At 48.2% G+C, this 22,887-nt stretch overlaps 1 protein-coding gene across 2 annotated transcripts in view; it reads right to left on the bottom strand.

Annotated features, from left to right (window-relative positions):
• The window catches only part of SS4 (starch synthase 4), a 105,475-nt gene that overhangs the window by 39,038 nt on the left and 43,550 nt on the right, over positions 1-22,887 (bottom strand). For both annotated transcript variants that reach the window (XM_086497724.1, XM_086497723.1), the window contains one exon: positions 8,012-8,279. In XM_086497724.1, coding sequence (XP_086353850.1) covers positions 8,012-8,279 — 268 coding nt within the window. The remainder of the gene's footprint in view (positions 1-8,011; positions 8,280-22,887) is intronic.

The raw sequence follows: 22,887 nt of genomic DNA, 5'->3' as shown, positions 1-22,887 counted from the left end.
GAGGTAGAGGTGATCGTTTCATGCTCGCACGTTCGGTTAGACAGGGCTTCCCTCTTGCCCATTTCCTCTTTTTGTTCTATGCTGAGCCGATGAGCAAGTTTTTGGTTTCACAGCAGGTTGATTTATGTGGCTTAGCGCTCCTTATTCGGGGAGATGAGCTACTGGACGCTCAGTTTGCAGATGACTCAACCTTGTACTTGGATGGCCAGGAGGCCAACCTTCACACGTGTGAGCAGGCTCTGGAGAATTTTTGTTGTGCATCAGGTGCACTGATCAACTAGAGAAAGACAATGGCTTTCTCGATTGGTAGTGCTCCTACGCCTGATTGGATGCCAGGTGAGGCCTTGTTTGGAACCCCATGGTTAGCACTCAGAGAGGCCACTTGGTTGGTAGTCGGCCTCATGTTTCCTGGGGTCCCATCGCAGGTCCAACACGTAATTTAGGTGACTAGCTACAGTTTTCAAGCTTGTCAGAGGAGCTACAGAGCATGAGAGGGGTACAGAGCATGTGTCAGGACATCTCAGAGAGAGTACCACCTGAGTGGCTCACACCTCTCGAGTCAACAGCGCCCAGATGGATGGGGACCTTCACGCGACTGGAGGTTCTCATCTCAGTTCGGGCTTGCTCAAAGACTATACCCTCCCTGTTTTTTGAGCTACAAGGTGAGGGACGCTTACACCGAGATGCAGTAGAGGCCCCGCAGGTGGCAGAGTGCTGTTTCCAGAGGATCCGTGTGGTGGGCATCTGTGGGAGGACTTGTGTCATAGATCCTAACCCAGCAGATAATGAGACTGGCCACTGGAGACTATGGGCTTGGGAGAGTTGTTCACTGGCAGGAGTAAAGTGGGATCCTAGAGAGTGGCTTTGGAGGGACCCTTTCTCCTCAGTAGACCATCCAGGTGTCCCTTTCTTTCAGTACACTATTCGACTAGGACATCACATATTGGCAGCTCAGAGAGGCACGTCTTGCTGCAGCACCTCTGTCGCGTGACACATCCCAACCCTATGTGTCCGTGGACAAGCTACACCACAGCAGGGTTCAATCAGTCCGATCAAGTTAGATTAGCAGTGATCTGGCACTTTTGTGAGTCTATTCGTAGACCGTGCATGTCCAGTCACTAAGCATAGATGCATATCCTCCAGTTGCACACAGCATGGTCATCGAAATTCCCATCAGAATCCATTAGCATCAGTTAGGGGAATTTTCCAATGCATTTAGCCTATTTTCCTATTTATTGGTATTGTGACTTTCCTACAAAAGTAGGTAGGGCAATTTTGCTAAGTTGATATATAAGCAAACCAAAGTTCACGCTTTCTGGCAGAAGAGGCAACAGGAGCACCTTGCTCAACAGGCAACTTCTCAGCAAGACCAACCCCCGCGACTACTCTGGCGTTTTCTCCACAGAAGACCTAGCGTTTTTGCATCAGATCAGCCTTGGCGATTTGTGCACAGCAGATCAGCCCCGGCGTCATCACCACACAGCAGATCAACCTAGCGTTTTTGCATTTGCAGAACCCCGGCGACAGATGGACCAATTTCAGCCCTTGGCGATTTTGGATTTCAGCAGCAAATTAAGACCGGCATTATTCACCTAAAGTGTAGCAGATTCAGCCCGTAAAGACCATCAGTTTTCAGCCCTAAGAAACCTCATTTTTCAGCCAAGAAAACGCAACCAAAACAGTCATTTTCAGCCACCGAAACAGTCCCGAAATTCAACGATTAGAAGATCTCAGATTTCAGCCATCGTCGTCGTCGTCATCGTCATCGTCGTCGTCGTCGTCGTCGTCGTCACCATCGTCGTCATCGGCATAGACCAAGTTGCATAGTCCATTGCATACGCATTGTACACCTTTGTGCAATCAAAGAAAAGACCACTCTCGCCGACGAGAGTGGGGCCTTCGGAGGAGGGTTTTACAACCTCTCGGGTGTCGTATCTCTTCTCTCTCCTTCTCTCAGTCTCATTCACTTGCACGCACAATCCACTCACTTTGTTCGTGACCACAGCACTCTCCAAGACGGAAAGCTCTCTCTTTCCCTAAAGAACTAAAAGGAACCTTGAGCAATAAAGATCACTAATCTTGAGAAAATACAACATTCATTCCGCTGCACCTTACAACCTCATTGGCAAGAGGAGGGTCTCACAGCTAAGTTCTTGGTAGCTTTTTTGGAGAGGTTGTGGGGCTCCAGACAGCCCAGGCGAGTCACTTTGTTCAAGAGGCTGGTTGTACACCGAGCTACAGCAGTTGGGAGCTGGCTTGTACATAGTGGTCTCTCGGCCGCATGTGCGGCTTGTGACCATCTTGTGGAGAGTCAGCGTCATTGTCTTTGGGAATGTCCTTTGGCACAGCAGGTGTGGCTTCGTGTTCTTCGGTTGATGCCAGCTCTTTCTATAGCTCAACAATACACTTGGGGGGCAACTGCTTGGCCCACTCTCACGGACCCGGCACTTCAGTTTGAGCTATCCTCTACCAGCAGGATGATAGTGATGCAGGGGGGTCGTCCTCCACTCTAGCCTGCTACAGAGCTTACTCCACAGGAGTGGTGCAATGAGAGAGAGGAGTGTTGGGAGCTCATCAGTAGCCTGACACTCTGGTTCATCCGGTGGGCCCACTGCTTCCGCATCTTCGAGGCTCACCGTGTACCGCCAACAAAGACTGTTCGGGATCTTTGGCTAGAGCTGATCCATACTCTCAGAGGACAGTTCAAGAGACTCCAGGGCAGCTCCAACCACATGAGGGAGTGCAAAGTGGCTTTCCTTCGACCTTGGCATCCTGGCCCTTTTTTCGCCATGGTCTAGGGTGTGCTCAGATGGCACTACCGTCCACCTATATGGCTTTTCCCTCCTCCCATCTCTTGATTTAGCCTCACTGTACATATGCTATTTTTTCATTGGGAGAGTCTCCCCATCATGATTGTCGTAGCCCTCTCTTGTAGAGGTGGTTGTAGCCCTATGGGCAATTTCATTAACTAATAGAAGGATCTTTTTCTCCAAAAAAAAAAGTAAAGTAACCTTGTGTTTGTGTGAAGTACTAAATCCGAGCTAAATCCTCAAACCCATCCGCAGCACTTGACATTGGTATCAGAGCTTTGAACGTGCTTTGTCTTCGCGAGCTTTGAACGTGCTTCGGCTTCGCGAACTCGAGGGAAGAATCACGAACCCAAGAAGAACCAAGAACCGCCTAAACCTATCTTAGATTTCTTATTCTCAAGGAAGTTTCAAGCCCTACCCCAAACTTATTAGGCACTCCCACATCGCGCATCGGGCACGCTCCAATCTTCATCGCTATGTCTTGGATACCCTGAGGACGTAACCTCGTCATCATGAACAAAGATCGGTATCGGATACAGGAAGATCCAAATCTTGAGTACCAGAATCTGCTTGCCTCCTATGTGGATATGGAAGGAGTTGGAGACAGGATCCCTAACCCTTTTTTGCATTCACACTCGCATTTGCATGTAGCGTGCATCCACTTCCATCAATAAAAGTTGTCATGGCTTCTCCTAAGGGGCTTCTTTATACAAATGTATGAGATCATCATGATCTGTCAGCTCCTGAAGGCTCAAAGTCCATCTAGTGGGTATCCATATGTAATGTGCAGCGGAGGGATTTAAGGATTTAGCTCGGATCTAGTACTCACACAAAAACAAGGTTACTTTACTTCACTTGAAAGAATTGAACACAATGAAAGAGAGAGAAAAAGAGAGATGACACCTCATCTTGGGTCCCAATCACCCTCAAGGGTCCGCTTGCTCTGTTGCCAAAGCAAGTACTTGCTTTAGATTACTTGCACAAATGCTAATATAATGACTAAATGCTGAATACCGAGTGCCTGAATTGCAAAACGCTAGGGCTGAGCTAATGCAAAAAAGTTGGGTTGAATTGATGCCAAAACGCTGATGGTGCTGGGGTGCTGGCGATGGAAACGCTAGGTGCTGAGGTGTTGTGGTCCTTGGATGCCCGAGCAAGTATTGAGTTTTGATGTCCTAAAAACTGAAGGCTACGTGACTCTTTTATAGGTTTTTTAGCCATTTTCCTTAGCTAAATGTCATGTTAAAATCGCTTATTATTAAATGACTTAAGTGATTGTTCATTTGCCTATATGCTTAAGTGACTGTACTGTGCAAGTGAGGGTATGCAACTATGACTTGCCTCTTCATGCATGTTTCTTCTAGAGCCTCACAAGGTGCTAGGCTAGATCCCTAACTAAGACTAACGTTGACTAGTGGCAAAAGCTTGTCCATGCAATGCGCATGTGCCCCATGTTAAAAGTGAGAAACAATTGCCAAACTTCTTCTTATGGATGCCTTTTGTACTTCTCATACTGAATGCTTCTGTTGCTTGTGGACGCATAAACCGATGAAAACTCCTCCAAACTTATGGATACAGCGGATGCAGGTACTGTTGCAATGTAAACACCGACCATACTAGGCATACTTACTACTATCGCATGATATCAACCTTGATGTTGACTCTACCTTGCGAGCAAGTGCTACTGAAACCGGTCCATAGGGCGGTAGGCTTTGGCTTTCACCCGAAATTCTTTACTTTACTTTACACACACACACACACACACATAGAGAGAGAGAGAGAGAGAGAGTATACTGCAAAGGGAACCTGCAAATTAACACACACGGCTCGGAAGCTAGAATGCTCTGAGCAGACGCCGACAACCTGTAGGTCCCAAAATTGGCGCCCCTTTCGGTATTTCTTTATTCTTTAGGAGGGTAGATTACAAAGGAGAGTCCTGGGAATCCTTTAACTGTATCCCGCTAGATACCACCTGTTCTGGCATAGTTTCGGCAGCATAACAACCCCAAAACTTGCCCGAAACCAATTCCCCTACTGGAACTCGCTTCTAATGGCATAAACCCTCTAATTCCTGCCCAAAGACAGTAAATTCAGCACGCTATATTTACTGGTTTTTCATCTGTTTTCAGCCCTTAACAGCCCCCAAACTGTCATCTAACAGTGGGGCACAGTTCCCAATGTTTCTGGCTTCATTGCGGCTGCAAAACAGTCCAAAAACAGCGCGTACACACCAGCGCTGAAAACGCACCTATTTGGTGAGGTTATGACCCTCACCCGTGCCTACTTTGGAGTAGCAATTAGCTACTCCTATTCCTACTCAGGAGACTCTTGCCTCAGCACTAAAGCATGAAACCACACAAATGTACATCAGTCAAATGAAGAGCCCTCTTGTGGGGCATCACATAACCGCAAATAGGGGGGAGAGAGAGCAGTGTGTAGTATGCAAGTCATCACTCCTAGCACCATAATGTACATAGAGAGGAAAGAAAGCACTCCATAACTCTTAACCTGTGACAAGACGTTGCAAAATGAGCCTCCCAGCTATAAATTCAGCGCTACCTTTTCTTGCATGAGGAAAGTGCATTAAAATGCGCCACTTGGCACAATTACAAGCATTTTCCCGTTTCAGTGTTGCCGCCTAAAAATCTACCGACTGGTTCCAGTTGACTTTGCGGCAGAGTTGTAAAATGTTCCCCTTATCATTCCGAAGGTAATGACACGAACACATTTCATGGCCCAAAATAGCAGTTCCCTAATTTTTAGGAGATGCTTCCGTTGGGCTCCCACTGGTCTTCTGACCATCTATCCCCAAAGGGACCGCATCCAAAAATGCAATGTGGCCCAACTGTCGGATACTTTCCTTTGGTGATCCCACCTTGGCTTTGTGCTTTTAATGAGTTCACTTCCTAGTATCCACCAACTTGCTAAGTGCGACGGGGGACCTACATGATGTTGAACTGAGCCTAGACATCCTCTTACTATACGAATTCCAGTGCCGACCCACTTCCCATCTGCGGGTGAAACTACCGCTCACATTGGCCATACAATGTCCGACCAATTGCAACTTCAAAAAGAGGCTCTCAAAAATAAAACAAAAATCATTGGAAAGAAACCAACAACTAAGGTTAGCAATTGCCACGTCCTCGTGACAGCTACTACCCAAAAGTAGGTTGTTAAAAGATGTCACTTGGAAATGCTTAGATTGACATGCATGCTAGAGGTGGTGTGCACATTGTGACTCTTCACTAAGTTTGGTCGACAATCGCATTCAAAGCGACATTAGTGGGAACTTGCCCTCTATTGAGACCCAACGTCATTTGCACTAGAATGGTGTACCCCAGTGACATATTTTCCATATTGACTAGAAGTATGAAGATTATCCCTTTTATGCACACTGCCACCACTGCACATGAATGCCTAGTTGCATGTTTAGCCACAAGAAAAACTTGGGGAAACATTGTGTACATGTTAAGTTGTGTTTTCTTCTTTTGCTTTCTTTCTCCAAAGTGTAAAAGAACCCATCAAACACGTGTACAAACCATATATGTAAGAGGGTTCCAAAATAGGGAAAAACTATAAAATGGACTTTTCCGGACATGCAGGTCATGCAAAAGAGGCTCACAAAATTGTTGGAACTAAATCCCTTGGACTCTATAGACAAACCTTGGCTCCGAAGAATGCAGGTCGTGCTGAAGAGGCTAAATTGATGGAACTAAATCCCTTGGACTCTATAGACAAACCTTGGCTCCGAAGACGTAGTAATAGCATGACCATGTGGCACATAGAGACATGTGCACGTGAAAAATACATACAATAGAGATTTGTCTGTGAACCTTGCAAGACCAAGGTGATCATTTTTAACACCACAACATAGTAGGTGAGGGCATCAGCATTAACATTTACTTATGTTCAAGAGGTGTTTGATTACGTAGAGTCCTACACGTATCTGGGAGTTTTTTTTATAAGACCCTCATTATGTATGAGAGAGGCAGCAGCTTCAAGATTGACATAAGGATTTGCAGTCCTTGCATGGCTTGAGCAAGCGGTACAGTTTCAAATGCCCTGCACTAAGCTATGTTTGTTTGATATATTGATGGCATCCACGTTATTGTATAGGGTACAGATTTCGGGACCTATTTCTAGACCATCATAGTCCGTCTAGTCGTGGTCACAGCACTGCTTAACCGAGCGATACGAAGCAGGGACCCCATAATTCATCGAACAAGAAAACCTGTCCTTTGTAGATTCCCCTCACGGAGACCCCATTCCACTCTAAATTGTCCATTCGAGACGTACAAACAGACTTGTTATGCGCATTACAGTACGCTCTTCCCCAGATATGCAGCTCCTAAAGTCATTTAGAGACAGAGATTGGCAGATATAGTGGAAAAGCAGCGCACATGCAATGTATGTCAGCTAGCACCAAAGATTTAGGAGAATTATATATGTCACTGCCCTGCTTGCTATGAGATTAGAGGACACTTTCACTGCCTGTTTCAAAAGAGATTTTGAGCCACTATCCTAGGTTATGGACTATCCAGATCGGGCATGTTTCAGTTTATATTTGGTAGAGATACACCGACTCAGAGAGACACATTTGAGAAGCAGAACACCAGTGCATAGAGGTCCAGTACAGAGGCAGATGACAGATTTCTATTCAGCTCAAAGAAACAGGCCTCCTACATAGAGAAATATCCCAGCTAATAGGGTCGCACAGTTATGTAGACTGAGACACCCCAAGCGTAGAAGACCTTTATATAGGCGACGCATACAGAGAAGGGATGGCCACTTGCTTTTTTGCTACAAGGAAGATTAATGCCATATTATGTTAGTGGGATGATTCAACTACTACTCCTTTTGTATTACCCGTACTCCACCAGTTTAGTTTATTCCCATACACTTTATTCCGGTTACAGCCATCCCGTTTTTTGTGTCCATGTACTACTTTCTTTGGTTTCTAAGGTCACAATCTGTTGTCCAGAGTTGTATCATCCATATTATGGTTCTGACTTTTGGTCTGATTTTGGCCTTTCCTGCACTTTATTAGTATTTTTCTTTGCACAGTTCAATAGTACATTTCATTTCATCTTTCTGACATTAATATGATCTCGTCTTCTTTGTAAATATGTGCACACATACATCCACACATTTCAAGGGGATCGACGAGGGAAAAACCATCTTGAGCACATGGATAATTATACCATAGAATCAACCAATGATTGGGAAGCAGCATCAGCCTCTTCTGCATGTTGGAGCTCATCATCGGCAGCAACATTGTAAGTCAGGGCTGAAGTTTCTTCAGCATTCGAAGGTAATTGTTCCAATACACCATTGTATACATTGCCATTCTCTATTTCAGATCCCTGCTCAGAAACTTCCTTTCCACCCTCCATGGCTATGCTTTCTGCATCAGCAGGACTTGAACTTTTGCCCAAAACCTTCTTGACAGGAGGTTTCTTTTGATAAGCTCTGCAAACAAGGCACATAAAAACAACTATTCACAGCTTTCTAGGCAGGTTGTGAGAAACAATTAAACAGAAAAAAAAAAAAAAAGAGAGGAGTGTGTGCATGCAATTGCAATTGAGTGTGCGTTTTGTTTGTGCATGGGTGCAAGCCCGTTGAGGCTCAGATTCAACAAGCCTTACGAGAACTTTGATGTATAAGAGAAGTCAAACAGGTGTCAATCACCAACTTTATGGACATTATGATCATGATGGCCATCCATGGTAGCTACCAAGAGGCAAAGTTGTCATACATCATATATATGCCATATGGCTAGCCCTGAGCTTAGATCTAGCCCATAAGAGAGAGCCTTCCGGCCACATAGGTTCATCACATCGTTTCATTGGTATAGTACATCGTATGCAGCCTGTTGTACACAGTTGCTACTTATTTACAATGGTAATTTTATCATAGCTTCACGCTACCAACTCTTTATGTGGGAGAATTCTAGCTCTTTGCATCAACTCTTCACATACACTTTCATGATGTCGAAAAACGTATTTAGGAACAGTAGGGTCAGAAAAAGACACAATCGCACAAAACAAACAATCAAAAGACAAAGTTAAACAAAGACATGTCCATTTTGAATCAATTATGAGACTACTTCATTTTGAAAAGAGAAAGCCAGCGACTTCAAAATGTATTAGCTGACCCTACTAGCATTATTACAATAACCAAACTCAATTGCAGTTATTGCGGTTTTTCTTGATGGTTATCTTCTCCACCTGCAGCTCAGCATTTTTCTTGCTTTAGGACCAAAAGAGTAATTATTAATTACTCCCAAAACCCTTGTGTTTTTTAGAGTAACACAATGTGGAAGCATATATGCACCACACTTGCAGCCGCATATAAGTGAGAGGGAGCCAGGCTAGCACGCGCGTCCTGGGGGGGGGGGGGGGGGGGGGGGGGGGGGGGGTTTAGAGAATGTTGCAGACACTCCATCTCACATATAGTCAAACAAACATACAATTTAAAAGAGTGCACGGGAAGCTAACCCGAACTGACGAGCTCGCTGCTGCTGTACTCTCCCGCTGCGCCATCGCCATCGCCTCCTCCCCCCCCCCCCCCCCCCCTCCCCTCCCTCCCTCCCTCACGTGCTGCCCGCTGTCCTCCTCGTGCTGCCCTCAGCCCCCGCTGCCCCCCGCCTGCTGTCCCTCCCGCCTGCCCTCTGCCCCCGCTGCCCCCCCCCTCGCGCTGCCCTGTTCCAGCCTTTCTGCCCGCCCTCAGCCCCCTGCTGCCGCCACCCGCCCTCAGCCTCATCCCATGCTGCCGCCTCACGCCCTCATCCCTTAGCCCAAACCCGCTTTATCCCCCCCCCCCCCCCCCCCCCCCCCCCCCCCCTCTCGGCCCGTTCACCCATCAGTTTGGGCCCCCGGCCTCGGTTGCTCCCTGCATTTTCGGCACTCTCGGCATCTGTTCCAACTCCTTGGAGCAGTGTTTGCGCGCCCTTCTGCAGCATCCTCCCGTCGTCCTCTTCTTACGCCACAGCAGTAGACACAGATGGAGGCTCCAGCTTCGCCACAGAGGGACTCGCCTGAAGCCCCCTCGCCCGACCCCGCTGAGCCCACCATTCGACTTGCTCTTTCGCTGACAGAGCAAGCGAGCCTTGCCGCAGAGGTAGAGCGCTTGCAGGCGACTTCGGTCATCTGCAAGGTTCTCGGCACTCGACCTAGCAGTGGAGAGCTGCGAGACCTTCTCCAGGCCCGCCTTCTCGCAGAGGTGGGCAAGATCTTGGATGTCTAGATTCTCGGACGGGGGTACTACCAGATTGAGTTCGAGACTTCCGAGATGGCCTCCAAGGTCATTGCTATGAGTCCACTGGCCATCCGAGCATCACGCGCCCACTTTCGACAGTGGCGACATGGTTTTGACCCGACTTCGGATGTGCTAGTAGAGGAGGCAGACATCCCCATCTCAGTCTTCTTTCCAGGTTTACGGAGGGAGTACCTTCCACTTCTCTCCAGGATTGGCTCCGCCATCGGGACAGTCCTGGAGACACCTCGTACGGCAGCATCAGTAGCTGCCAAGGCGGCTGGCATCCCTTCACTTTGAGTTTTGGTCAGAGATACCCACACGCTCCCGAAGGTCATCCTTCTGCCTCGGGTGAGTGGGGGTTGGTTTCGACAGAGTGTGGAGTACTCGGGTCTCCCAAACCAGTGCTTCATTTGCAGACAGATGGGCCACCTAGCGAAGGCCTGTCCACGGAGGAGACCACGACCCGCACCCGAGCCTCAGCCCCAACCTGCCAAGGCTGGGCCGCAGCCACAGCCAGCGACACAGAGCACAGATTCAGCGCCACCCTTCGAGCCTGGGGCTCCAGCAGAGGAGGGGTGGCAGCAGGCCCGTGGCCGTCGACGCCAGGGGCCACAGCGACAGCCTGGCACTCAGAGTGGCCCCCAGGTGCCTACTCAGCAGCAGTGGGTTCCCACGGGGAACCGCTTTGGGCCTCTTGAGCAGGAGGAGCCTCCTTCGCCAGCCTCCACCTCCGCTTCACCCTCGCCAGCCGCTTCGCCTTCCGATCTCCCCTCCTCCTCCTCATGCCCTCCCCCGCCCTCTGCTACCGCTCACCCCCCACCTCGCCCCCCCCATGTCTCTGCCGCCCCACCTCGCTTCTCCTCTCCCCCGCCCCCCCCCAGCCCCTTCTCCCCCTCCTCCTGCTTCAGTACCTCAGTCGACTAAGGAGACTGGACCCTCGCCGGCGGCTAGGAGATCTCTTGGCAGCGCCTTTGCCACGAGTCGCCTAGCGAGAGAGGGTCAGCCCTTCATGCGGCCCCCTCTGCAGATTCAGACATCTTCTCTTGCAGCTATCCGGCGTGGTTTGACGAGCATTGACCTCCGACGCCGCTGGGATTTCTTCGATTACGGGTTTACTCGTTTTCTTGGCCACTCCGCAGCAGACCACAAGGCAGCCTGCTTCAGAGTCCACACTTTGTTCCTCGCCGCTAGGGGGATAGAGGCCTTGGACTCAGCAGTTGGTTTCTCCTTCCCCTTCTGTGGCAGGACTGAGACAGAGTGGTCCCTCGACTCAGTGGTGGGATGGTTGCATACACAGGTTCTCGAGTTCTCTCACCACATGGGAGAACTTGGCGTTACAGATTTGCTGCAGACGTTGTGGCCACTGGCCAAGTTTGCGGTGACATCCCCAGACTCAGCAGGATGTAGACACATTGTGGTGTACTTTTTTGCTGATACGCAGTGTTTGCCTTGCTATGTATTCATTCATGAGGACTCCTGGACAGAGGAGGTTGCTTTACGCACGGCTCGCTCTGCTTGGGCTTGGACCAGGCACTCACTGCAGTCTCGCCTATCTAGAGGACGCTCGGATGCGGATTACTCCCCATCCAAGCCTGCTTCGAAGATAGCTCGTCTTGCTGCTGCGGCAGCATCTGTTCTCTCTCGCTCCCCATGAGGATCGTCTCGTGGAACGTGCAGGGACTAGGTGGGCCCCAGTTTCAGCGACAGCGGGGCCGATTGCGTCAGGAGCTGCAGCGTTGCCTTGTGGGAGGAGAGATTGATCTCCTTATGCTCCAGGAGCACCATTTGTCTGAGAGCCGCATTCGGCGATGTGGTCAGATTTTGCGTGGACGCTATGATACCTATTGGTCAGCTGCTTTTGGACCTGGAGGCATCCAGGGTGGGGTATGTATGACTATTGCGGACTCACTACAGCAGGCCATTGTGGGCAGAGGGATTATTGTACCAAGCAGGGCTCAGTGGATTACTATGCAGGTTCAGGGTAGCCTTGTGGGTTTCATGAACATCTATGCGCCCAATGTGGTGAGTGCTCATGCAGAGTTTTGGTCATAGATTGTTGAGTCTTTGCCACAAGTTGACCAGTGGTGTGTAGGAGGGGACTTCAACATGTTAGGAAGACCCTTCTGATAGGATCGGAGGCAGCCATGCTACTGTGCATGGAGTCGAGTTAGCAGCTTGGGAGAGGTTTTGTATGACGCTGAGGGTCTCGGATACATGGCAGCATTCTGGCTTTGTGAGGCATCCAGAGAGTCTTGCCTTCTCTAGATCGGACCGCAGAGTGGGAGGAGTGAATCTATCGCGCATAGATCGCTTCTACACTAGTGACCACTTCAGTGACTTGGGGGGATCAGTGGGCATCCTGGAAGGGACATCCTTCTCGGACCATGCACCAGTGATTCTCACAGTGGCAGATAGGCAGAGGAGTGGGAGCACGATGCTTCGCATCCCAGAGCGGGTCTTGTTGGACTCAGCACTCAGAGAGAGGGTCGAGGCTCTATGGACAGAGGGCATGGACAGCCAGGCTCCACCTGCAGACAGAGTGGCCTCAAGCCTAGCTCAGCTTAGCCACTTCTTTCTCCAGGAGTCTCTGGCTCGACGGGCTGCAGCGAGAGAGGAGGAGCAACGTCTCAGACGAGGCATTGCTTCACTACAGAGGATGCAGGAGCAGCATCCAGACAGTCCATGGTTGGAGGAGCAGTTACAGCAGGCTCGACAGGAGCTTGCTTGCACAGAGGAGAGGCGCCATGAGTTTGCCTTTCATCGACAGGCATCTCAGTGGACTCAGGTGGGTGACAGGGTGACAGGTGGTTTTTTTGAGACAGTGGGACCTCGGCACTCGCATGCCAAGGTCAATCAGTTGAGGAGACCCGATGGGTCAGCTGTCTGTGAGCCTGAGGATATGCGTGCGATCGCTACTGACTTTTACCATGAGCTACTGTCGGCTGAGCCCGAGTCAGAGAGACGGGATGCATGCAAGGAGCAGGTTTGGGCACAGATGCCCTGTCTTGTGACTAAGGAGATGCGGCAGAGGCTTGAGTTACCTCTTCAGCTTGAGGAGCTGCACACGGCTCTTAGGGCCCTCCCTCGTGGTAGCTGTCCAGGTGAGGATGGGCTCTTAGGGCCCTCCCTCGTGGTAGCTGTCCAGGTGAGGATGGGCTGACTCCCAGCTTCTTCTTGGAGTACTAGGACCTGCTTGGCCCAGATCTTTGTAGTGCCTTTCAGTACATTCTGCACACAGGAGTGATGCCAGATACCATGAGTGAGGGCCTGATTTACCTCATTCCAAAGGAGGGTGGCTCCTTGGATGAGATTCGATAGTGGCGCCCCATCACCATTCTCAACTCAGCCTACAAAATTCTTGCCAAGGCTCTGAGTTTGAGGATTCAGCCACTTTTGGAGAGCCTTATACATGGGACTCAGACAGGTTTTGTCAAGGAACGCAGTATCCTTGACAACATCTTCACTTTTTGGGAGGCTTCTGCCCTTGCACGGCTCTGTGGGGAGGACCTTGCGATTCTTCTTCTCGATTTTGAGAAGGCATACGACAGAGTCGACTGGGACTTTCTAGAGGGCACGCTACGCAGGATGGGCTTCTCAGAGGCTTGGATCAGAGGAGTGTCAGCTTTGTACAGACAGGCTCACAGTCATGTGCTTTTGGCAGGAGGTAGAGGTGAGCGCTTCATGCTCACACGATCGGTCAGACAGGGTTGTCCTCTTGCCCCCTTTCTCATTCTGTTCTATGCAGAGGCGATGAGCAGATTTTTGGTGTCACTGCAAGTTGGTTTGAGGGGTTTAGCACTCCCTATACGGGGAGATGAGCTTCTGGATGCTAAGTTTGCAGACGATTCAGCCTTGTACTTAGAGGGCCATGAGGCCAATCTACACAGGTGTGGGCAGGCTCTGGAGACCTTCTGCTGTGCATCGGGCGCACTGATCAACTGGAGAAAGACAGTGGCTTTCTCGGTTAGCAGAGCTCCTGTGCCAGAGTGGATGCCAGGAGAGGGTTTCAGGTGGATTCCTCCAGGGACTGCAGTTCAATACTTGGGTTGTCAGGTTGGTTTGGATTTGTCCCCCGAGTAGCAGATTGCTCCGCTTCTTCTGTCCATCGGGAGAAAGCTGTTACATTGGAGCTCAGCACGACTTTCGCTGGCTGGTAGAGTAGTAGTTGCCAACCAAGTGTTGTTGGCGACTATGTGGTACATCACTTCTTGCTGGATCTTCTCGAGTTCTTGCATCAGCCAGGTACAGAGGCTGATCAGGAACTTCCTTTGGTCAGGTCGCGACACTCAGATTGCGTGAGCCAAGGTGGCTTGGTCGGTCACCACACTTCCTTGTTCTCACGGAGGGCTTGGGATCATTGATCCAGCACAGCAGAGCAGAGCCCTTCTTGGGAAGTTCGTCGTCAGAGGACTTCTTCCAGGCGAGGAGCCCTGGAAGGAGTTCTTGTTGCAGAGGCTTCGTACCAGGGTGCCTCAGTCAGGAGGCCCTTGGCAACCTTCGACCAGATGGATCTTTACAGAGTTGCGCCGAGCTGGTTTGAGCAGGAGATTGGAGGACCGATTCGCTGTGAGTTTGCTTCGTTCTTGGGAGCTATTACGGCGTGGCCTAGAGAAAAGACAGCCGACCTGCACGGAGGAGCGCCTACGGCAGCCCCTCGTCTGGAACCCCATGGTTAGCACCAAGAGAGGCCACTTGGTTGGGAGTAGGCCTCATGTTTCTTGGGGTCCCATGGCAACAGGTCCAACACGCTCTCTAGGTGACTGGCTAGAGTTCACAGGTCTGTCAGAGGAGGTACAGGCTGTCCAGCTACAGGGCATGAGAGGGGTTCAGAGCATGTGTCAGGACATCTCAGAGTCAGTTCCCGCTGAGTGGCTCACACCTCTCGAGCCAGTAGCACCCCGATAGATGGGAGCCTTCACACGACTGGAGGTTCTCATCTCAGTCAGGGCCTATTCAAAGACTGTCCCAGCCCTGTTCTTCGAGCTTCAGGGTGGGGGACGATTACAGCGAGTTGCAGTAGAGGCCCCGCAGGTAGCAGAGTGCTGCTTCCAGAGGATCCGTGTTGTGGGCATCTGTGGGAGGACTTGCGTCATAGACCGTGACCCAGCAGCTCTTGACACAGGGCACTGGAGGCTATGGGCCTGGGAGTGCTGTCCATTGGCACGAGTGCAGTGGGATCCTGGTGAGTGGCTATGGAGGGACCCCTTCTCTTCTGCAGACCGCCCAGGAGTCCCTTTCTTTCAGTACACTATTCGGCTAGGACGTCATATACTTGGAGCGCACAGAGAGGCCCTCCCCGCTGCAGCACGTCATTGGCAGGAGGAGGGCCTCACAGTTGAGTTCTTGGCAGCTTTTTGGCAGAGGCTGTGGGTCTCCAGACAGCCGAGGCGCGTCATTTTGTTCCAGTGGTTGGTTGCACACAGAGCCACAGCAGTAGGGAGCTGGCTTGTGCATAGTGGTCTCTCGGCCACATGTACAGCCTGTGACCAGTTGGTGGAGAGTCAGCGTCACTGTCTTTGGGACTGTCCCTCGGCCCAGCAGGTGTGGCTACGAGTTCTTCGGCTGATGCCTGCCCTCTCCACGGCTCGACAGTACACTTGGGGGGCAGCGGCTTGGTCCACCCTCACGGGCCCGGCACTTCAGTTTGAGCTATCTTCCACCAGCAGGATGATAGTGATACAGGGGGGTCGACCTACACTCCAGCCTGCTACAGACCTTACTCCACAGGAGTGGAGCAGTGAGAGAGCGGAGTGTTGGGAGCTCATCAGCAGCCTAGCTCTCTGGTTCATCTGGCCGGCCCGTTGTTTCCGCATCTTTGAGGCTCGCCTTGTACCACCAGCAGAGACTGTTCGTGACTTTTGGCTAGAGCTGATCCATACTCTCAGAGGACAGCTTGAGGGACTACAGGGCAGCTCCGACCGCATGCGGGAGCGCTGCGAGGCTTTCCTTCGGCTCTGGCACCCTGGGCCGTTCTACTCCATGGTCCAGGGGGTGCTCAGATGGCACTACTGTCCACCTGTGTGGCTTTTCCCTCCTCCCATCTCTTGATTTAGCCCCATTGTACATATGCTGTTTTTTCATTGGGAGAGTCTCCCCACCATGCTTGTTGTAGCCCTCTCTTGCAGAGGTGGATGTAGCCCTATGGGCAGTTTTCATTAACTAATAGAAGGATCTTTTTCTCAAAAAAAAAAAAATTCAAAGAGTGCACATCAACTGTTTGACACACTTTAAACACACCTTATGAACTTCCAACCATAACATCACATATCATCATATCGCATATGTACATATCGTATACCACTCACCAGTATGCATCTACTCTAAGTGCCTGGACATGCACGGTCTGCAAACAGACTCACAGAAGTGCTAGAACATTTCCTAAGGTAATTGAACTGAACTGAACCCTAGTCATGAAGTAGCTTGTCCACGTACACATAGGGTTAGATGTGCACGTGACATTCTTCCCGATGCTCCTTGTCACCCATTCGATGTGACGCATGAGAAGTACCCGTTCTTGGTGGCCTTACAGATATTCCCGTTCACAGTACTCCCGTCATTATTCTGAATGACGCACTAGAAATATCTGTACTCGGATGTTTCTAGTGAGAAAACCCCTCTGACTTATAATTCATTTATAATTATTTTTCTTGGTGTCCAAACCGAGAAAACCCTCTCACTTGTGAATCCAATAATTCATTTAGAAATATTTTTATGTCAGATAAAGCTAATCTAGCAACAAGTAAAAGAAACAGGGGAGATTCTTATATTGTACCAGATTCTAGCACACAAAGAAAGGGTAAGCTGGTTTGGATATACTTGATCAAGTTGAGCAAATGCCCCACTCTTGATGCGAAGTGGATGGAGGAGCACTTGGAAGATATTCCTTAATTGTTAAAGCTTTGCCTAGATTTTTTGGGTTTGGCTGGGAACATTCGAAAAGTGCACGTCAATTCAAAAGGTTGCATCTGGTGCAGTGTGTGCTACACAAAGAGGAGCCACTGCACTCCTTAGTCACATTTGAACAACAGATTGAGATAAGAGTCAACCATTTTGTCTCGTACATTTTGGGGATAGCGATGTGCTGACGGTACTCTAAAAAGTCGACTAACTTTCCATCTTGAAACCTACACCAAAAATTAAGGTTAGGTTCCTTCCATAAGGTCGTAGCCGACTGTAGCATGATCCACAAACTCTTGAATAGTCAAAACAAGCCTCGACAAGCAATGTCCCTGTGGCGGTGATGATAGTCCCAAGACCTGGCAATCACACTGGACCTCCAAGGTTTTTAGCTCGAAAAGAGACACCTACTGAGAGATGTCGAGAAATTTCAAGTTAGAATCTGCTAGGGTTTCCATGGCAAGCATTTCGAGATATCCCACTCTACCAAGAGTTGCACTCTGAAGGAAGACGTGAGAAACCATATAACTTCGAGCAAAAAATTTCTTGAAATCTTGCCAAGTCCTTGGAGTGTGCGGCTTGGTAGCTATAGACATCAACATCTGCATGGCATTGCTTTTGAGAGAGACAGTGACTCGAAACAAATCTTGGATCCTTCTCTTGCAAGTGATCTTTTTGGTTATGCCCTGTAGGGCATGAGCAACGGAGCACCCCATGAGCGATAAAGTAAGGGTGGGAGTGGCTAATAAGTCCGGGGTCGGGACCCGAAGGTACTTCAAATAAAATTCTAGTAGCCTCTAGTTTGCTCTGTCTCCTCTTTTGTAGGACCGGTATGCTTTCAGAAAAGCACACGCCTGATGCTCTGATACCACTGTCACAAGACGGGCACCACGTGCCAATAGAAAGAACAGATTGAACAGACTTTTAGCACTTCAATAACAACTGAAACTGAAAGAGAGAGAGAGAGAGCACACGTGACAGGAAGTGGTGGAATTCCACCCCAGAGAGTATTGGCCCCAAACCTTGGCGCCCCTTTCGATATTTCTTTATATTACATCAACACAGTACAAGCCGGTACTCCACCCTCTACACCTTCTCCCAGAAGTGTGTCAGAGAATGAGCCCTAGCCTCATATTTGAAGGCCCTTGGCCATTAAAAGCAATTTACATGAAAAGCCTTCCAACTTAGAAGCAATTGGCCCAAAAGCCGATGCCCAAAAGCTGTCAGCGCAAAAGCAGAATTCCATACAGCTTTGCCACGTCAGCAATCAGCGGCAATCCGTACAATTGTGCCACGTCAGCATGTCAGCGTAAAATCCGAAAATCCGTACAAGCTACCAGCACGAATTCCGGGAATCTGTACAGCTGCCACGTCATCTTCTCCGTGCGTGTGAGTGTATGGACTTCCTTATTTTGATATCTTTATGTCACTTGGGCCCCATCTCCATAAGTTGGTAGGACTTCTTCTTCTTTAGCTGCTGCTTCTTAGGGTTTAAACTTTAGACCTCTCAACCGGGATCTGCACAGTGGCTCCGTTCTTCAGTGGCTTGACACATCAGCAGTTTCTGACAACTGCTAATAAGGAGCGACCCACAATAGTGACAAATGTCAAGCCGAGAGCCCCTAATTTCACCCCTCTTCAACGTTGCACACCCTAGGTGTCATCTATGACGGGAACCCCTAGTCGCTACCATGCGCATTGCAAATACCCAATCCCCGAAATTTTTTATAAAGAAAAAGTTATGTGTACAGAACGTTCAATCTGTGTACTGTACCATCATACAGACGTGCCATACAGTACAGATGAGCACGTACAGACTCGTACAACCTTGACCCGCAGTACCAAGCAGTTAGCTCTACCGCCTTGCTAGTGGCTTGCCGGTTACAATGGTTTCAAAGATCAGCCAATTGTTCTCCTCAAAGCAGTCCGGTCCATATTTGCAATAATCAACTATGGAAGCAGTGCTTTTCATTCTCAAAATCAAGCCAAAGAAGAGTAGAAGCAGTATGTGGATAGAGAGATTCTGGCAACATAAGCTTTTTTCTTTTGGAAAGAAGCTTCTTTGTACAAAAATTGTGTTACAAACATTTGTTTTAAAGAAGGTCTCTGCTTTTTGACAAGCTTTTTGACGAAGTGCGTTCTAAAGAAGTGCTTTGCGAAAAAACTGCTTTTTAAAGAAGCTGCTTTTAGGGAAGAAGATGCTTTTTGGTAGATGTTGCTTTTCAAAAAAAGTTGCGTTTTGGGAAAAAGCTAAAGGTTTCTTTTTTTAAAATGCTGCTTTTGGGAAAAGATGCTTTTTGAAGATACTGCTTTTCGGAAGAGGTTGCTTTTCAACAAGGTTTCAAAAACTAACAAAGGGAACGAGGACATTTAGGTGACAACACTGTCACACTCAACAAAGACTACTACCAAGATCACTAAAAGATAGAAAAGCAGTGGTCAAATGCTCAATAGTCTGACCAAGAGGGAAGACAGGACGTAGAGGTCAGCAAAGTAAAAAAGCCAAGGCACGAATGGTTTTCAATGTCTCTGAAGATGTGATAAAAAGGGATTGGTAGAAGCTCTTGAAAACGTGTAATGTCTTGCAAAAAAATTTCGAACGGATTCAGAGAGCAATTCACACAATCTCTTGATTTGTGCAAAAAGAAAAGTTATATCTGACACAAAATTTTCGAGAAGGTACATATCAAAAATTAGACACAATACATCTTCTTGATGCATGCAATTTATTCAAGCAAAGTCAGCTAGTAAGCTACTCGACTTGACAAATTTGGAAAGGGATTGATAGAATCTCTTGAAAAGTTAAAGGTGTCGCAAGAACTTTTTGAAAAGATTCGTAGAGAGATCTTTTCGAGTTTCCAAAACTCTCGATTTGGAGGGTGAGGCCATCCTTGGAGGAGAAAGAATCTTCAAATGTGAAGAACTCGCCACCTTACAGAGTGACCAAAGCTCAGAATGAAAAAATCATGAGCTAAGTGGCCTTTTGAAGAAGGGTTTGATCAAACATGGTTCTTTAGCTCTTTTGTTCTCCAATGTTGCTTATGTTGAAGAAAGATAGGCTTTGGAAAATGTGTATCGACTACATGGCTCTCAATAAGATTACTATAAGAACAAGTTTCCAATACCCATGATCCATGATATACTTGTATAGATTACAAGGTTCTACTTGTTTCAGCATAATCGATCTTGATAGTGGCTATCATTAGATCAGGATTGCTCTTGGAAATAAACACAAGACCGCATTCATGACATCCTTCAAATTATACGAGTATTTGGTGATGCCTTTTGGTCTCACAATGTCCCTGCAACGTTCAACAAGATAATGGATAGGACCTTTCGAGAGCATAGACAGTTTGTGGACACATTTTTATTTTCTCCAAAACCAAAGCAGAACATCAAGAGCTTTTGTTGCATATTCAATGTACTATATAAACACAGATTGACTAAAAGAAAGAGGAGTAAGTTCTTTTTACCGGAGATACATTTTTTGGGACACATTGTTTTGTGAATCAACTTCTCCTTCATTGCAGTTAATTTCCATCTTGCCGAGGTGATCGCTACTCTTGTGAGAACAAGAGAAGTGCTGAGCTCTAATACCACCGTAATTACGTACAAGGTTTTTGATCCACTCCCAGTCATAAAACCGTAACAAAATTGTGCAATGAATCGCACTTAACACTAGAAGCCGACACAAACGAGGCATAGTTCCTCTTCAAAGAGTATTGGCCCTTGAGTCAAGCGCTCTAGTGGTATTTCTTTATTTATTGATCAAGAAAAATTACAATTATTTTGTGCGACCATGCACTCAATCTATGTAAAACTCGCATCTACTATTTGACTTTACACCCAAAAATCTTTCTAGCGTAAAAAATCAGACATGTCAGTAATTTCATATGTTTTTCCACCTCATCACTCTTCGTACATTGTACATGATTTGAGCTCAAATTTGGGTCGGTTGCTCTAGGTTGACAGTATCATTCATGGGGAGTGTGCATTGGTGAAGAAGAGGTATACTTGCTCTAGAGGCCTATCCATCCATCTTCCACTGCCACTTCTTGTAAAGACTACTTACACATCTCATCCAACTACCCAAAGAGGGGTCACAATACAACACGCAGAGGTTGTCCATTTCTACAAACGACCATAAGTGCCGGAATATCATAACCCAAGGCTACCTCGAAGGGAAATCAGAAATATGTGGACGCTCCATCACCAAGTGTTACGTGCACACGGCTCTATGTGCCACGTAGACATACATCATCGCCTTCCAGAGCCAGTTTTCCCCTTCTTCCTAGATAGGGATGTCTAGAATCCTAGGAGGATTAGTACCGAAAATTTTGTGAGCCTGTTCGCAGGACCTGCATGTCCGGACAAGTCCATTAGGTTAGGTTTTCCAGTTTTGGAACCTTCTTGCATAAATGGTTTGTATACGCGTTTTTGACGGATGTTATTACACTTACGGTGGGCATCTGGAATGGCGAGCATGTAGTTTTAGGTTAGAGGAATCCGACACGCCAATCCGCGCGTCAATTGGATTCTCGGGTGGTCGGGTGGACGGGTGGGCGAGAGTTTCACCCAAATCTGGACCCCTGGACCAATTTTTAAATAAATCATTTTATGATTTATTTGTTGGAAAAGCTGGTGGACGATTGCCCTACCTAGGCCTTCATAATTACTTAAGGCCCATTACTCACCTATAAAGGAAACTGGAGAGCTAGCGCTTTCTCTCTGTTAGGTACAGCGGATGAGAATGTTGAGCTTTGCTCAAGATGAGTGCTCCGAACTGTGCTCAAGGGTTCCTTTTACTTACGGAAGTGAGAGCCTTCCGTTCCTTTAGTGAGAGAGTGCAATGAACACAAACAAAGTGGTGAACACTGTGAATGAAGGTGCTGAGACTGAGAGATAAAGAGAGAAGAATATGACACCAAAATGTTGTCTAAGCCTCCTTCGAAGGCCCCACTCTTTATGACGAGAGCGGTCTACTATTGATTTCACAAATCTCTACAATGCTTTGGACTTGCCGACGATGAGGACGATGACGAGACGGCGGGCTGAAATCTGAAAACGCTAGGGGCTGAAATCTGCAAATCTTGTATCTGCTGAATTCTGACTTTATGTCGATGACGACGGCGATGGCGACGATACGACGATGACGTGTTGAAAACACAGATGCTGAAATCTGCGTTTTTCGGGCTGAATCTGCAGACTTTGGTTGATCTAACCGTGCGGCGAGGATCTGCCTACGGGAAGGTGAGATCTGCAAAGTTTGGGGGTTGCGGTGCAGCGTCTAGAAGGTGATGTAGAGAAGGTGAAGACGCCGAGAAACTGCAAAAACGCTAGGCTGAGAATCTGGTCTAAAAACGCTAGGCTTGTTCTGAGGTCTGTAGCAAAAATGCTAGGGCTCCTGCTGTCCTGTTGTCGCCAGGTTGGATCTGCAATTGCAAAACGCTGGCTGATCTGCAATGCTGAGAAAACACTGGTTGGTCTTGGTAGCTTGAAAACGCTGAGTCTTCTTGCCGGTCTTGCTGAGAAGGTGCACTTGACGGTGGTCTTCTGCCTCTTCTGCCAGAAAGTGCTAGCGCTAGGTTTTCTTAAATACATGCTTGTAAAAATTGCCCTACCCAGTTTCCCAACAAAAGTCACATAATAATAATAAGTGAAAAATGGCTAAAATAGGGAAAATAGGTCTATGCACTGTAAAAATGCTCCTGATGGGTTCTGACTGTAATCTGACGATCATGTTGTGTGCAACCAGAGGATATGCATCTACTCTAAGTGTTTGGACATGCACGGTCTACGAACAAACTCACAAAGGTGCCAGAGCACTTCCTATGCTAACTGAACCGAACCCATGTCATGAAGTAGCTTGTCCACGTACACATAGGGTTAGATGTGGACGTGACATCCCCCCTTTTCAAAGTGA

This window comes from Adiantum capillus-veneris, chromosome 23 (assembly GCF_014529385.1).
Source record: "Adiantum capillus-veneris isolate H3 chromosome 23, ASM1452938v2, whole genome shotgun sequence".
In the NCBI taxonomy this organism is placed as follows: domain Eukaryota; kingdom Viridiplantae; phylum Streptophyta; class Polypodiopsida; order Polypodiales; family Pteridaceae; genus Adiantum; species Adiantum capillus-veneris.
Note: the sequence above shows the minus strand (reverse complement) of the source record. Positions and strands in the feature narration are given on the sequence as shown.